Source organism: Aythya marila (assembly GCF_965140915.1).
Source record: "Aythya marila genome assembly, chromosome: 1".
NCBI lineage: Eukaryota > Metazoa > Chordata > Aves > Anseriformes > Anatidae > Aythya > Aythya marila.
In genome coordinates, this window is record NC_139042.1 from 207148030 (window position 1) to 207164565 (window position 16536).

General features: G+C 41.3%; 1 protein-coding gene across 18 annotated transcripts in view; it reads right to left on the minus strand.

The window, feature by feature from the left end:
• Positions 1-16536, minus strand: part of SHANK3 (SH3 and multiple ankyrin repeat domains 3) — a 374153-nt gene that overhangs the window by 255213 nt on the left and 102404 nt on the right. For all 18 annotated transcript variants that reach the window (XR_014317924.1, XR_014317925.1, XM_082764921.1 and 15 more), the window contains one exon: positions 3050-3116. Coding sequence is in view for 16 of the 18 variants with exons in the window: in XM_082764921.1 (XP_082621047.1) it covers positions 3050-3116 (67 nt within the window). In the remaining 2 variants the exon portion in view is untranslated. The remainder of the gene's footprint in view (positions 1-3049; positions 3117-16536) is intronic.

Consider the following 16536-nt stretch of genomic DNA (forward strand, 5'->3'; position numbering starts at 1 on the left):
GGCATCTTCCTTAAACTATATCAACCCTAGCTAGATCCATGAACTGAATGCTTGTAAGCAGATAGAGCACATCAGATGGAGCACAGTTTTGGGTTATTTTCACCTAAAAGAATTCACTTCACACTCTCCAGACCTACTGTACATTGTGAGACAAATCACAGCAACTGGGGACAGCCAGCTCCACCTCAGAAGTACACTCCTGATCCAAAGAAACGTTGATGAATGCTCTAAGAGCCAGAAACTACAGCTATGTGCAGAAGGCTGTCGTGCACATAGCTGTGCACGTGCAAGGAGTGAAAGCTATTGCTAACTATCTTTCCTTCCACAGCCTTAACACAGCAGGTCCTCTCTGAATATTCCTGATGGTGGGGGCCACCAGCTCTTGTCTCACAGACAGACAAGTGCTGCCTAATAGCAGGAACTTGAGAAGATTTCTCCAAGAGCTATCACGTACAATGCTGCACTATCACGTATAATTCTACCCTTTCCTACCAGATTGTTTTAGTATTTCTGCAACTATTGTGATGAAACTATCAGGAAAAAGGAATAGAAACAGCCAGACTGCCTAGCCCTGACCCCTTCCCTATCCTAAATCATGCCAATCTGCTCTCCTCCAGGCAGACACTCACACTTTTCAGATCTTAATGAACTTCAAAAAACAATTTCTCCTTCCTTGGGAAATTCACCTGCTAGTCCCATTGACTCCAGGTGGATACCATCTGGACCTGCTGGTTTGTGTGCGATTAGTTTGCAACTGTTATCTGACCTATTTTATATAAACAGCCGTATCTAGAACATGAACAATTCATTCTTACCCAACACGTTTTCATGCCATTTTCTCATCCATGCCATTTTTCAAGAAAAATAATTGAGCCATTCAATCACATATGGAATCACAGAAAAATTTAGTTTGGAAGGGGACTTTTGGAGGTCATCTAGTCCAATTTCCCTCTCACTGCAGTCTCCTTCCTCTTGAATTACTAGGGTGGCTTTCTTGTGTAAGAAATTTTTGGCTTTTCCTCACATCCTTTCTGACTCTTCTCACAAATCCTCAGCATCAGTGATAGTTAGCTGAGAAAAGAAGCCATAAAAGGATGGGTTAAGGTGCAGGTTTCTAAACACACAGCCACTTCCAAGAACCAAGCCCAATACTCAAAGGCTGTTTCAGGCTGTACAAGTCTTTCTACTTGATGACTTATTGTGGGTTAACCCCAGCAGGCAGCTAGCATCTCACAGCTGCTTGCTCACTCTACCCAAGCAGGACTGGGGAGAGAATCGGAAAGATGAAAGTGAGAAAACTCATGGAATGAGATAAAGACAATTTAATAAGTAAAGCAAAAGCTGCACTCACAAGCAAAGCAAAACAAGGAATTTGTGCACTACTTCCAATTGAAAGGCAGATGTCCAGTCATTTCTGGGAAAGCAGGGCTTCATCGTGCACAATGGTTACTTGGGAAGACAAGCACCATAACTCCTCCCCTCTTTTCCTCCCTTCCTCCTTCTTTATCCCCAGCTTTCATTACTAAGCATGATATCATACAGTTGGTCAGTTTGGGTCCCTTGGTTGTATCCCCTCACAGCTTCTTGTGCACTCCCAGCCTCCTTGCTGGCAGGGCAGCACATGAAGAAGAACAGTTTCAGACTCAGTGTAAGCACTGCTCTGCAAAAACTAAAACATCAGTGTGTTATATCAGCACTGTCTTAATCATAAATCCAAAACTAGCACCATACTAGACACAACAAAGAAAATTAACTCTATCCCAGCCAAAACCAGGACATGACCTGATGGTTCTTTACCTTCTGTGGAGGTACATGCACTGAGACAACAGTGAGCAAAAAAGTCTTTGTGAACAGCACAAGAAAGAAGGGAACATAGAAAGTTAACACTCTTTATCTCTTTGCCACAGCAAGCTTACAGATTTCCAACTGCCCTTATAAATAGAATGAGCTCAACAAAAACATCCACCTTTGTTATACGTTCTGGGAAGTTTGACACAATTAGACAAAAAGAAATAAAGCTTTCCATTGTACAAGTACTTATTTATGGCTTCCATACAAAGTTTTTTAACTTCTACGTCATTTAGGCTTCCCAAAAATTTCTCTGAGAAAGGATCAAGGGGAAAGATTAGAGAGAAAGAAGAAATGTATGTCATATCCTCTACTTCTGCTTGTCTCATGCGTTTACCTGAATCGCTGTATGCCATTTCACAGTCTTTTTGGAATCCAAAACATAGCATCACACTAGCTACAATAAAAAAAAATTAACTCTATCCCAGCCAAAATGAGGACATGGCCTTATGATTCTGTACTTTCTGTGGATTTCACATTCACCAAGAATTAACTCTTTACATTGGCTTGTCCCTTGCTCTAGTGAGCTCTGATCCAGTCAACTTTCTAGAACAATTCAGGAAAACTCAACAAGTGGTATGATTTTATACTTAACCTAAAATTCAGCTTTGCATGACATATATTTCATGACAATATCTACATCAAAGGAGGAGAGAGGACGTGCTGCAAGGAAAAAAGCTAAACAGGAAATCCAAAAATATTTCTCCATAAAGAAACAATACCAGAATACTACTTCACTTTTTCTTATAGAAGCTCCAGTGTGGAGCAGCTCCATTTCCATTATCGCTACTAAGAGAGAGGACAGGTCTCCTTGCACCAAGTCCAGTTAATAGTCTTAGCATGAGAGCATCTCTGATATGAAAGGGCTTCAAGGATGCAGAGAGAGAGAAAAGGCAAGGGATTTCACAAAGAGCTTTTCAGACTCCAGACCAATCTGTCTAATTCTTTAGTTTGCTAATCGCAGCAGCCACAAGCAAACACTGGACTGAATAAACTCACTGAATAATGATGGCCCCGAGAGGAAAGTAGATGTGTCCTGATGCTCCCAAGACCCAAAACTAGCTGCAGGCTGCAGCTTCCACTGATCACTGCAGGCAGCACTAGGAAACCACCAATTAACATATCCATTCTAAAATAGTCCTGGACTCTACAGTAAGATTAAAAAGGGAGAAAAGGTGGAGAGAAAAAAGATCAAACTCACCAACATCGGACTCTTTGTGGGTTTTGATGATTTCAGCCAATTCAAAATTTCCTGCAATGATGGCCACCTGAAAAGAGAGGGAGGGAAGACAGTTGAGCAGCTCTGAACAGCACTGATCCCGTGCTTGCTTGCACAGATACCGCCATATGGACTAATAACAGCTGCCTTCCATGGTGGACGCAGAGCCAACAATTGTTCTGCCTCAGCTCACCCAGTCAGTAACCCCAAGGTGTAAATACACTCTCAGCATTGCAAGGAGAATTTATGTTGATTGTTTGTGCAATGAGAAGGTGGCAAATAGCTCAGAGACAACCATTCCCATCTCCTCAGAGTTTGGTGGTGATATGCCTAACACCAGCTAGGAATTAATTTTAGGTCTTGCAGGTACTGACCAGCTTTCTCAAGCCTGAAGGCTTTCAGCGAACCACAGTTAGATGATGAAAAGCAGCTTACCAGAAACCCAGCTTTCTGCATGTCCTACCTGCACAGTCCCCAGGACTAGCTCCTGCTCACCCCAGGCTGCATTGGCTGAGGAACCACTTCCACTCAGCTGCTGCAGCAGCTTACCCCAGGAAAGCCATAACATATTAGACAACAGTAAATATTGCTTTACCCAACACCCATCCTGTGGTTTCTCTCCACGTGAAAAATCTTAAATAACTCAAAAGGACAGAGGAAGAGGGGAAGCTGAATGTGGATCGGCCAAGGGAACACACAGACATGGTCTGCCTTTCTCCAGGAACTGCTTCCACAGATGCTCATGTCCTGGAGAACAGCAGAACACCAGCAGTCCTCAAGAAGGTAGGTTAGAACATGAGTAAGAGAAAACAGACTGACGTGCTACTCCCTTGAAGCAAGTACTCAACCGATAGACTAGAGACATTACATAAACTCTTTGTTGATTTCTTATATCTTTTGTGAGGGGGGGGGGAGGGTGGAAGGGGTGAGGGTGGTGGGAAATACAGCATTGAATCACAGCTAGTAATTCCAAACTAGTTGTGATGTTTTTTTCAGAACAAGGTCCAAAAATATTCTTTTAAAATGTGAAAGAACCACAGTGAGGTGGGTAGCAGAACATGAAGTCAGTTGCTGGTCCTCAGAATATTAAACTGGAAGAACTGTGCTGGACCGAACTGTTAAAGTCTTGCATTTGATACAACTGCCCCTGCACACCAGTGCCTCTCCTGCCCACGCAGCAGCATATCCATATCATGCTTACATGGCAGGAACCCCTGAGGACAGCGCAGCACCTACAGCTGATTTGGGAATGAGAACCAGCTGGACCAGATAGATTCCCAGTAGAAAAAAAAGTGCTACTGCTCAGAGCATGAAAACACCTCTAAGAGCAGGCTGAGATACTGATGATTATATTGCCTGTCCATGCTGGGACCATTTTGCTGTATCCCCACACTTTTTTAAACTTAGGAGTGACATATGGGACAAACAAATTTGATCAGGCAGTTAGTAGAAACTGAATCAGTCCAGACATCGACAGAGTCAAGAGCAAGACTGGCAGCTCCAGCTGCCTGTTAAACATTTTCCTGCCCTCCTACAAGAACAGCTTTTAGAAATACGAGATTCATTTGCATTTTACCACTAACTTGTGATGAAGGGATATTTTTAACTTAGTGACTCAGTACAGCATGTACACCTCTCTACTACGATCCTTTATCAGCAGAAATAGTCTTACTATTCTCAATAATGCTCAATATAGCTCAACAATGTTTATATGGCTTTTTTTTTTTCTTTCCTGAGTCCTAGAATTCATGCTGCAACTCCTCAGCCAGAATTGTAAGAGATCAGTAATGGCTGGAAGAAATGAACCCTTCTGCAATCTCAAAATGAGGCCACAGTAACAGAGAAAAAAGAGTAAGAATTGCTGTTTTCCCCCAAGCTTACTTCCAATTGTAATCTGTCTCTCTATATACATATACAAGGCTTACTGGCCCAAACATCACATTCTCTAAACAGGCAACAAAAGCTTTTGTACAGAAGGACAAATGACCAGAATCTGGGGAGGTTTGATAGCTAAAATACCCACGCTAACAAAAGACTGGAAAAGAGAACTTAGAAAAAGCATTTGAACTTCAAGGTTCTTCAAACAATTAACACTGTCTCGGTGAAAAATCCAAACTCGAAGTAAAAATTATGGGTTTCATTAGATATATCCAAAACATATGATTCTATAGTGAATGCACATGCTGCAATGTGAACTGCTTCTGTCACTGCAAATACCCGATGGCATCCCTCCTGGTCAAGCTGCAGGTGGTGGAGGTCTCCTACGGCCTCACCCACCACCCAGCAGGGAGGTCTGACAGCTGACATGGGACCCCTATGTGCAGGCAACAGAAGCACTCTCTTTTATAGCCATGGAACTGTTACAACTTCCAGGAAAGGCGAGAAGAAACATGCTGAATAAGAAGTCTGCTAAGAATATAATCTCACATAAATCCCTGAGAAGAGAGAAGAGCCCTGCTGTTTACATTTTTCAATCCAACTTGGAAAACGCAAAGGAGATGAAAGGATTTCCCTTATTGCATTGTCACCTCAGCTGGGGATTCACGGCACACTGGTTTCCCCAGCAATGATTGTATTCGACAGACACCGTGCGAGCCCTGGACAGCAGGTCACCACAGAACATGGCTCCAGCTCTCGAGTCCCACAGTTTTCTGAGGGAGGAGAAGCCACAGCACAGAGCAACATGAAATCTGTTTTGCTGAGTCTCCTACGGATCAGGGGAGGTTTTTTTTTTTTACATCTATAGGATATCCATCTACTTAGGAGTGTTGTAGAAAGACAGCTCACCACTGGACCGACTGAGCTGCCCATTAAAGCCCATGACTCAGCCATGGGCATGAGGTTACCCAGTCCCACCAGCCACCATGAAGGCAGACTGCCAGCACAGCCAGGATCTTAGTTCTGTGGAGGGCTCCAACCTGCAACACAGTATTTTACACAGGAAACATGAAAAACAGTTCTCCTGAGAATTAAAGATTTAAAAAAAAAAAAAAAAGAAAAAGAAAAAGAAAAAAAAAAAAAAGAAAAAATCAGACTTTTCCTGATGCAATGACTGTACAATAGTGAGTATATTGACCTTGAACTTGTGCTTACAAGTACAAACACTGGGAGGTCCAAGATGGATTAACATTATCTGCTCTTTGGTCCCTAAAGATATCCACAACACCACCTCCCTCTGCTGAGGAAGGGACAGGTCCTGTGACACTTGAAGCTAACAGATTGCCACCACTGGAGATATATTGTAAAGGTCTCAAATGGAAGGAAAGTGGTGGGCTGGGAGACTGAAGAGTAGCAAAGCATATCAACAAGACATGAGTCAGAGTCTTAGCCAAACACATCTGATTATCTGATTTAAGGGAAGCCTCCAGCTGACACAAAAACTGATAAAGATCTCCATGAGGTATGAAGAAAAAGAGAGGATGGCAAATTTCAGTGGCTTTTGATGATACCTTCAAAAGGAAGTTGCATGGATGAAGCACAGAAGAACAGTGAGTAGATGCCACTGGGCGTGACTCTGAAAATGATATTTTTGAATATTTTTTGTACCCGAAAACGTACATACCCCCACTCACTTGAACCTCTGACTTGAGGAGAAGCAGAAAAAGATTTTTGCTGAATCAAATGAACCACCATAGTTTTTGTTCTGCATTAAACCCTGTTCTTAGAGGTATTTCTTAGGTGCAAACTGCAACAATCAAAGAAGTCCAGAACTTTGCCATTATCATCCTAGGTGTGCAAAATCCATACTGACAGTATTGGGTGCAAAGGCAGCAAAGATAAGGCAAGAGCAGAGCCATGTCTGAGGCAGGCAAAGGTGAAGCTGCATTGGTTATAGGATTCAATGGGTCAGAAGGAAGCAATTATCAGTGATGCTGCTGGGCAAGAAGAGCGTGGATCTTCCATGGAAAAGTAGTCTCTTTTTTTGTTTTGTTTTGGTGTAGGCAGCCCATTAAGTGTCATAACACTTTTAAGCTACTCAGCTTTCCCTAGACCCTGAGAAGCATCCTGTAACCATGACGGACTTCATGATGGCAACTATTTCCAAACCACTTTACCCAAAATGTCTCTAGATACTGAGGCTTTCCATCGTTGATGGTTTCCTCCCACATAACTGAGTACTAAACTATTATTTTTAATCACCACAATTTATAGCAGTGCTACCTGAGTAAATATATCTGGATGTTTTTCAATGTTGTCTACCTTTACTTGGCCAGACAGACTTCAAGCATCTTCTACATTTGTTCTAGATTTCCAGAAATCTGGCACTCCTACTAGGTCATTCCCACTGCTCACATATGGTAGTTCCATCTGGACTGCCATATGAGCAGAAAATCTAGATACATTCATAGCAATGTGTGCTGCCATTATATTGCACAGATGCAGCTAGTCTGATGCTTTCAGGAAGTGTCATTGGGGTCAGTCACTGTATAACTACACTGTAGACCAAACAGTTCCTGGAAGCAATAGACAGGCCTCCTGTGCATGAACTATACAGCTGATCTGAGACAAATGCATCTCAAATGCCCTCTGCTCCTGCAAACCAACTTACTGTCCAAGGTCTATACAGCAAATGAGTTTTTTATTTTTTTTTTAATTTTATTTTATTCCCTATGGACCACACACATATGCCTTGCTTTAGAAGAGGCAATTTAGCCAAGCAGTTAGACTAACATTCTGGCACTAAGTGTACAAGGAGTATCTGCTAACGATCTGCATCAGGCAGTGGGTACAGGTAAACATATATGAGAAACAGAAAAAAATTTCAAAGCTGTAACCATTCACCATTCAGCCCTAGCCCAAGAGAGATAGAGAATCTTCTCAGTACATTCAGATGAGGCATATGGAGCTACCGGAAAAACAAGATTATTCTCCTAATGAGATGCACTAAAAGACCATCCCAAAGAGACTCAGGTAATGCTGTCATCTCTTCCATCAAGGGGAACAGGGTGTTCTGAACTCCTGGGAAGCTAAAAAACCTCAACAAGGCAGCTTAGAAATGCTGTGCTCAGGAAGTCTTTGAGCTGAAGCCATCAGCCTTGGCATGGGGGGATGGAGAGGGGGGGCACCTCCCCTACAGCCTGCTTTTGGAGACTTGCAGGCCAGAGCAGTGATGCACACAATAGCAGCTATACGGGCCAACAGTTTCCATGAATTGGCTGTGTTGCTGAAAGGCTGTGGAAGTGATCTTTGACTTCCCTCAGAGACAAGAAGTGGGTTGGTGGTATCTATTGAAGGCTCAGAGAAAGATTCTGCAAAGGAATAATGACAGGTTTGGTCAGAGCTATACAGCATCTGCACAGAAACTTCACGGTGCCATTAAACAGACCCTAAGAGATCTAAGCACAGAGTGCTGAATGCAAGGTCCATGGATGGTCAGTGCTGGAGAAAAGAAGCTAGTGTCATATCAGTGGTGCCCAGTGACAGGACAAGAGGCAATGGTTCTCTTGGAACATCAGGAAACACTTTTCTACTCTGAGGATGACTGAGCACTGGTACACATTCCCCAGAGAGATTGTGGAGCCTCCGTTCTTGGAAATATTCAAGAGCCATCTGACTATGGTCCTGAGTAAGCAGTTCTGGAAGACCCAGCTTGAGCACAGAGGTTGAATCAGATGGATCCAGAGGTTCCTTTCAACTTCTGTGAAATGAGTATCTCAGACACAGGAGAGAGGGGAGACATAAATAAGTACATTTCTCAACTGCCTTGTTCACATGGAGTCATGATGGATGCTGCTGTGTAAAGAAGGTAGCACAGGTTAAAGAGGATAGGCCAGTCCTTCTGGGAAAGAGCTAGTCATAGTCTGGCCTCTGGTCCAGCCAGTGCTAAAGGATGCTCTCAAAGGACAGGGCAGCATGTAGAGAACAGTCCTTACCATCAGAATTAGAATTGCCTCTGACAGACCTCCTGAGAGCTATCAGAAAAGTGGGCCCACGTGAACCTGCAAGTCCACGTGCAAGGCGCTGCACCTGGGTCAGGGCAACCTCAGACATGGGTGCAGACTGGAAGAAGAACGCATTGAGAGCAGCCCTGCAGAGATGGACTTGGGGATTCTGGTAAATGAGAAGCTCAAAATGAGCCAGCGGTGTGTGCCTGAAGCCCTGAAGGCCAACTGCATCCTGGGTTTCCTTCCTAAGGTCCCTTCCAGCCCAAGCCATTCTATGATTCTATGCAATTCAGGGCTTCCCATGCAAAGCTGAGACTTCAGTGTAACATCTGTAAATGGAACATGACTGCTGCAGGTCAGGGAAGATTTCAAGTCAGCAGCATCATCTGGATAATCGAAGCTGAGATGGCATCTGACTCAGAATTAGATCAGTCTCACACTGAAGACTGGAGGAGGAGTGGGAGGGAACCAGGCCAGAAACCTGATCAATTTCTGTAAGACAAACTTCAAATGAAAAGTGAGAGAAAACAAATTAAATAAAATGAGGATAAGAAGAAAGCCTTTAGAGAGCAAGTAAAATAAATAAATATTAAAAAAAAGAAGTTCTTCAGAAAACTGCTCCATGGTAAGAAGCCTGCCTTGTACCTGGAGCAGCACACAGGCACATACCTCTAGATGCCCACAGAGGCAGCACACAGGAAAGAAGGATGTGTGTCCCATGCACAGTGGCAAGCCTGGGGTACACGTTCATTTGGCATATACACTCAATCTTTGAGCATTGTCATACTTGGCCTCTCAAAAAGCAACTTTCAGCCTATTACATGATGACAGAAAATCAATCATGCTCAGATAGTCTTTTCCTCATCTACTATCTTATACTCTAGCAATGGGAAGCTTAGAGTTTAACTCTTTATGATTGATAAGAGAAGCTGAATAGGGCAGTGACCTACAAGGAGAAAACATTTTAAATCTGTCGCAAAGAAGAAAAATCACAGGTCCATCAAAGTCCTTGGTCCATCAAAGATGCAGATGATACAATTGTAGGCAGCATGTAGAAAAGGCTAGAAGGCTGGTATTTAGTAGGAAAAGGTGAATGAATTCTTCCCAAATGGCAGAGCATACAGAATGAAAATTTACCAACTAAAAGGAAGGAAGATTGCTGATAGTATTTTCTAAGCATAATTAATAATTAAATAGACAAGTCTTGGTAAGTTTCAGAAAGTCTTGAAAAACTAGTAATGGAACTTTTCATGCCCATTAAAATACTGGGTCTTGGAAAATTAGAGAAATTCCAGGGAACAGGAGGATCACCAGTGCTCTCAAATATTTATAATTATCAAAAACATTGACCTCAGAAACCAGAGAATGAGCTGCCTGGCATCAGTCACATGGATGTGAGACAAAATGAGCATTCCCTCGCTGCCTGGTGGCTTCCAGCCCCCTGCAGACAGCCTGCTGTAGAGGAGTCACGCAGCTCAGCCAGCACACTAAGCCTCCCAGCTGTGCTCCCCTGGCACTGTGGCTGGCACGATGCTGGCTGCCGGTCAGTGTGAACCACCACCTGAATTGTCTGCTCGCGCTGAAGGGACTGCTCTGCATGTGAAAGCTTCATCTGAGCACATCAAACTATCAGCCCTTCTGAAATAAGAAAAAGTTTTATGTTAACCATGTAAGGGCTGAAGTTTCAATTACAGAGCAGGAATTGACAGAAAAAGAGTATGCTCTCTCATTTCATTTCTTTTCTTTTGAGAAAAGCAATTTCAGCTTTCTCAAAAATGAACTCAGTTTTCCTCTCTTACCTGTTTTCCTCTTTATTTTCCTTCCTGTTTCTCATTCTGCTAAGACGCCAGAACTCACCTTCGTATTTTCAGTAATGGTGCCTCACACCTTTTCCCATCCCTCTGCTTTACAGTTGCATTTTTTGCCTGTATCTGGGTTTATATTCATATTGTTTCCATTCATTACTGCACCTTTTTCTCATCTGATCGGTTTTCTTGCTATTCAAAACATGCTCAGAAATATAACAATACTTTATGAATTACATAGCACAAAAAATATTAACTACACTCGCAACATCTACTTTGTTTTCTAAAATCTTCAGAGACCATGTACAGTACATTAAGAATACTGATGCATATTTAGCATTTAGAATGCTTCTCTAAATTATTTTCGCCTGCATACCTTACGCCAGTTTTGACACTACAGACTTTAATTAGATTTTATTCTTCCTTTACTGATAATTTCCTTATTTTTTTTGAAAAACTTGTTAAAAGAAGAAGGCATAATACATAAATCGACAAATAAATACACTGATTGACAAGTTTATGAGTCTGGCTGACAAACAACTATGTGTGAAGTCAGAAAGATGAAATTCAGGTCTAGCACAAAGTGTTACACTTGGAACAGAGAAATAAAATGCATAAATACGAGGCAGAGAATAACTGGCTAAGCATCATGAAGCAAAAAACATTGTGTGGTAGCATCAGTAACCCCAAACTAAACACAAGCCAAGAAAATGGTGATATTACATAGACAAATTTAATTATTTGTATTACAATAATGTATCACAAGTTGGCAAGGACCCATCTGGACTGATACGTTCAGTTTTGGGACACAGGTCTTTAAGAATGAGGTAAACAAATTGAAAGCAGCAAGTTGGAAAAGAGACTTGGAAAAAATGAAGACTGAGGAAAAATGGAAAGAACTGGGCTTGTTCATCTTAAATCTTTGGAAAAAAAAAAAAAAGTATTACAAAAAGGCTGGTGATCAATTATCCTACCAATCCACTGCCAGAAGGCCAAAAAAAAATACACTTACCTTTCAAAAAAAAATTAAAAACTAAGAACAAATTTCTGATTTTCTCAGCAGAGATAAGCACTGACAAAAACTACTTTGCCTGGATGCAGAGTTTCCTTGGCTGATAGTTGTGAAGCAGATTTGACAAACATTTCCAGGGCTGATTGCCTACTGAGGGTAGCTAGAAAATGTGGTATCTGGATTTCCATTCAAGACATTCGTGTCCAAAAACAAATGATACAGCAAATTTATTTTTTTTGGTGACAGTATATTCAGATTGGGTCCAGAATATATTGATTATATACATATTATTTGTTATATATAAATAACTTGCTAAAAATGCATTTGTTGATGTAGAAACATTGTCAAGGACGGCATTACTCAATGGCTTTGCTCGCCAACCTACCCCAACCTATCCTGTGCCAGTAATGACCACCTGGCCAAAGGTATTGATTCTGAGGGTAAAACTGAAGACACACAGTCTGGTGGGATAAGAGACAGGTCATGGCTACAGCAGAATCTGAGCCAAAATCTGATGTTTGCCTGAGAGCAGCCAGCCTAAGCAACACAAAGGGGAAAACAAACAAACAAACAACAAAAAACTTCTGCATAAACTCTCAGGATAAAATTGTACAGCCAAAAAGAGTAACTTAATGTATCAACTAGATATACACGAGTTTAGTCAAGAGCTCTCTATGTCACAGTAACAGGACCTGTGTGCACTAACATACTGGGATGCTCCTAGTAGCCATGGTAAAGAACATGGGAACAGAGAGGAAGATCTTATGTATACAAAAGTGATCCAGTAGCTATAAAAGCTACTTTAAGATGTGTATGTGAAGGAAATAAAGTTATTTTGCTTATCTGTGGAGACATGATCCCCGTGCACAGGTACTGCAACATGGGGAAGAAGCTCAAGTACAAGGCTTTCCAGTTTCTGTAACACAGAGAAAATCTAATAATGGGAGGATTAAATTAGGCAGAGTGGCACTGAGGTAAGACAACTTCTAGCAGCAAGGGTAATTAAACTGCTTTTGAAGAAAAGTGACAGACCCCACTGCACTGCAATTCTCATGCAGCAGACTGTATGTGAGCAAGGAGCACAGAACCGGTGGTCCCCATCAGCCATATATCCCACCCTCAGGGGTGGGGAAGGACAGGTCTGCCTGCACTGACTGGTGGCATTTCCATCCCTGAATCAAGCCCAAGTATGCACTCCAGCAGGGTAATGAATTTTTGTTTTCAGGAGGAATGGGTTGTTTTATCCTTAATTCCCAATAGGCCTAAAGAGACACAATGACTTTAAAAAAAAAAAAAAAAGAGAGAGAAGACATCCACACACAAGAGAGTCATGTTATCTCCTTGGCTTATCAGAAAATCAGAGAACTGTAGAGACAAAATCTCCTCTGTGCCTGGAGAAACAAGGAAGGTGGTGGGAGCAGACGATGAGCACCCCGAAAGGTGTTGAATTCTGCTTGGCTTCACAGGCAAAATGAGGAGATGCCAGCCTCACATGTTGAAAACATTACCAATACTATTCTTAAAGGAACAATTAGGCACTACAGTTACTAATTATTTATTTTTGCTGCAAACCGTGCTTCTTAAATCCATATTATGAGGAAGTTTTTAATTAATTTTGAGTATAAGAAAGGCTAGTAGAAGCTTGGTTACTATGCTATCTGATCATTGAAGACAACAAAGATCCTATAAGCATATAATAAATTTCTCAAAGGTCAGAAATTGTAATCAATTATAACGTTAACCTTTAACGAACATACTTTTAAAGGTACAAAAAATACGTTTTCCCTCTCAGATAGATAGCAAATGCAGTAAGGATGAGGAAGATGTGTTATATTTTTAATACACAACAGGTTGAATAACCACTCCAGTGTGAACTGCCAACTGGAACTCCACACCTCCATAAATTATTTTAATTTCTACTATAGTAGAGCTAGAGAGAAAAATCAGTAGGCTCTGCACACACTTACAAAAACCCACAACCCTTACAATCCAAACACTTGACAGGAGAGAACAGATGGAGGAGAACAAGGTTACTGTTGTAGTGAGGACAAGAAAAATATGGAGCTTATTAATAAAAATAATGGTATAGACATTTTCACAACAGCTAAAAAATGTTGGCATTAGTTAGTACTAACTCTTTAAAGCATGTTAAATAGCAGATGATGTTTGTGTATTTTACACATGTTGAGGAACAATGGCAGCTAGCTTGCAAGAGTTTACAGCTAAGCTAGCTAAAGTGTAAAATAACTATCTTTGTCATTTCCTTCCAAGTATACTTAACACTGACACTTGTAATCTACATAAGTAGAATTAGATGTATTATCTTCTATAACATCACAAGATATGATGTCATTAGTTAGTTATAAATCTAAACACTGTCAGCTAAAATTTAAGTTAAATTAGAAAAACCATTGTTAAGTGAAGACATTCTTTAACAAAATCACTCCATTTGAGAAAATTCTGTTGCCTGGGCAACATGACTGCAAATTGCAGAGTTCAGACCATGATGTCTATTTTAAAGCAACAAAATACAAATCTTTGAAGAAAATACATCTAACAGCCTGTTTGTATTGTACTAAAAGCTGATGCAAATGGTATGTTAAGTTAACATCAAAATGCAAATCTTTAAGGATTTAAGGTGAACCGTTCAAAGTACTACCAGGCTATTAGGCCCAATTATGTGTGTGACAGATGCAAAAGATTGAGAAAGGTCAAGGTATGAAATGAGATATAGCAACCAAAGTGTGTAAAGAACACATGGGACACAAGAAAGCATAATAATGCTTCTGCAAGAGTGGATCAAGCACACCAGCAAATTGTCATGGGAGGAAAGCGTTAGTACAATGAATGCCAGAGGGTTAACTGGCTTTTTGCTTTAGCTTTTTACTTTGCAATTGGTTGTGATCATTCAGCAAATATCACCAAATCAGCAAATCAGTTGGGCCCGATAAAACTATCACATGGTATTTAGGGCATTATTTGCCTTTGTGGCTGTTTTTGCATTCTGTCTATGAATTGCCTTTACTTTTCTACAAATCACCAGAGATCTGCAGACCATGTGTGAGTCACACTGCCAAAAATCTGCTGGGAGAAATCTGCAGAGTTAGTGGTTTACTCCAATCATCTCTGAAGGTTCTCAGATGCCTGAAAAGGAGGGATGCTACCACTAGATTTAAAATATGCAGCACAAGAAAGAGAGAAACAGCATTAGAGAAGAGACAGCTTAATTTTATTGTCCAGAACAATGCTGGCTGAAGCAGACGATTTTTAAACAGAAGAACAACAGCATTAATTTGCAAAGAGCATAAGGAATCCAAGTTACTTCTATGACAGGGTAGCAAGCCAGGCTTTTTGAAGACCAAAGAAACTAAAGATACCATATAGGTGCCTTCACCAAAAATTTTGACAGTCTTATGTGACATTCTCAGAAACTATAGGAATTAAATGCAGGTGAAACTCCTGCTAAGTAGATGAAAAACTGATCGGAAAACTAATTCATAACTTACTGTCAGTCTAAAAACACACTGAATGGTTTTCACAGGACCCTACCCCAGGTTCAGCAGTATTTATTTTTTTAATTAACATCCTGGATGATAGAGTACAGAGCCTGCTTATTAAATTCCTAAATGGGATGAACCTGGAAGGAGGTGCAAACTGATTAGAGGCTTAGAATGAAAATGATTGTTGGAAACTCAAGAATTGTATGAGGAGAAAAAAATAGGATTTTACTCAATAGAGAAAACTATAATCTAGATTTATGTTCAAGGATTATAGAAGATGGAGCCAGACTCTTCCCCATGGTGCAAAAAGAATAAGAGGCAACTGGCACAAGTTGCACCAGGTGAAATTTTGTTTGGGCACAATTAAAAGACTCTTCACTAGGAGAAAGGCTAAGTACTAGAACAAGTCCCAGAGAGGTGGGAATGCTCCAGCCATGGGAACTTTCCCAGAATTACTGGGAAAGGCGCTGAGTAACCTCACCAGCTCTGGGGCTGGCCCTCCTCTGAGCAGTAGAGCTGGACTAGAGATGTCCCACGGTCTGCTCAATGTGAATCGCTTGGGTGAGTCTGTGTTACCAGGCAGGGACACATTCCACAGTGCAGCAGGCAACAGTCCTGCTGTAGAAAATCTGAGGATTGCAGGATCACAAGCTCAACATGAATCAACAAAGTCACATTGTGGCAGGAAAAGGGAAAATATACCAGGATTTACAATTAACAGCCTCACCTCTAACCTGTGTGATGTAATCTCTCTGTTCTGTGCAGACCAGTTAGGGTGTCAGCTGGAGTAAGCTACTTTGGGGAACTGAATTAAATAAAAGATATGGGGAGAATCCACAGTAAATCAACAGTAATGATCAGATTATGCTTTCAAAGTCTCTGCAGGAAAACCTGCATGTTCTGGGACACTTAGTCCACGGAACAGAAGATGAGGTGGGGAAGGGGTGATGAGGCCATAAAAGCAGAAAGAAGGCAGCTGCAGCAAGGACAAAAATAATCTGTTTTTAATAACCAAGGAAAAGTGAAGGGCTTAAAATTCAATAAGAAAGATTCAGGTTAGATGTCAGGAAAAAGTCTTCTGACAGCAGAGACAACTAAGCACAGAGACTGTGTTAGGAAGCTGCAGTCAATGTCCAGCACAGGAGGGTCTCAGGAGCAGGTCACACAAACATCAGTCATAAAGCATTCAGACAGTGCTGATTCTGTGTGTGGGAAGAACAGCACACAAAATGGTCTCAGGTTTCTTCTCAGTCTTATCTGCATATGG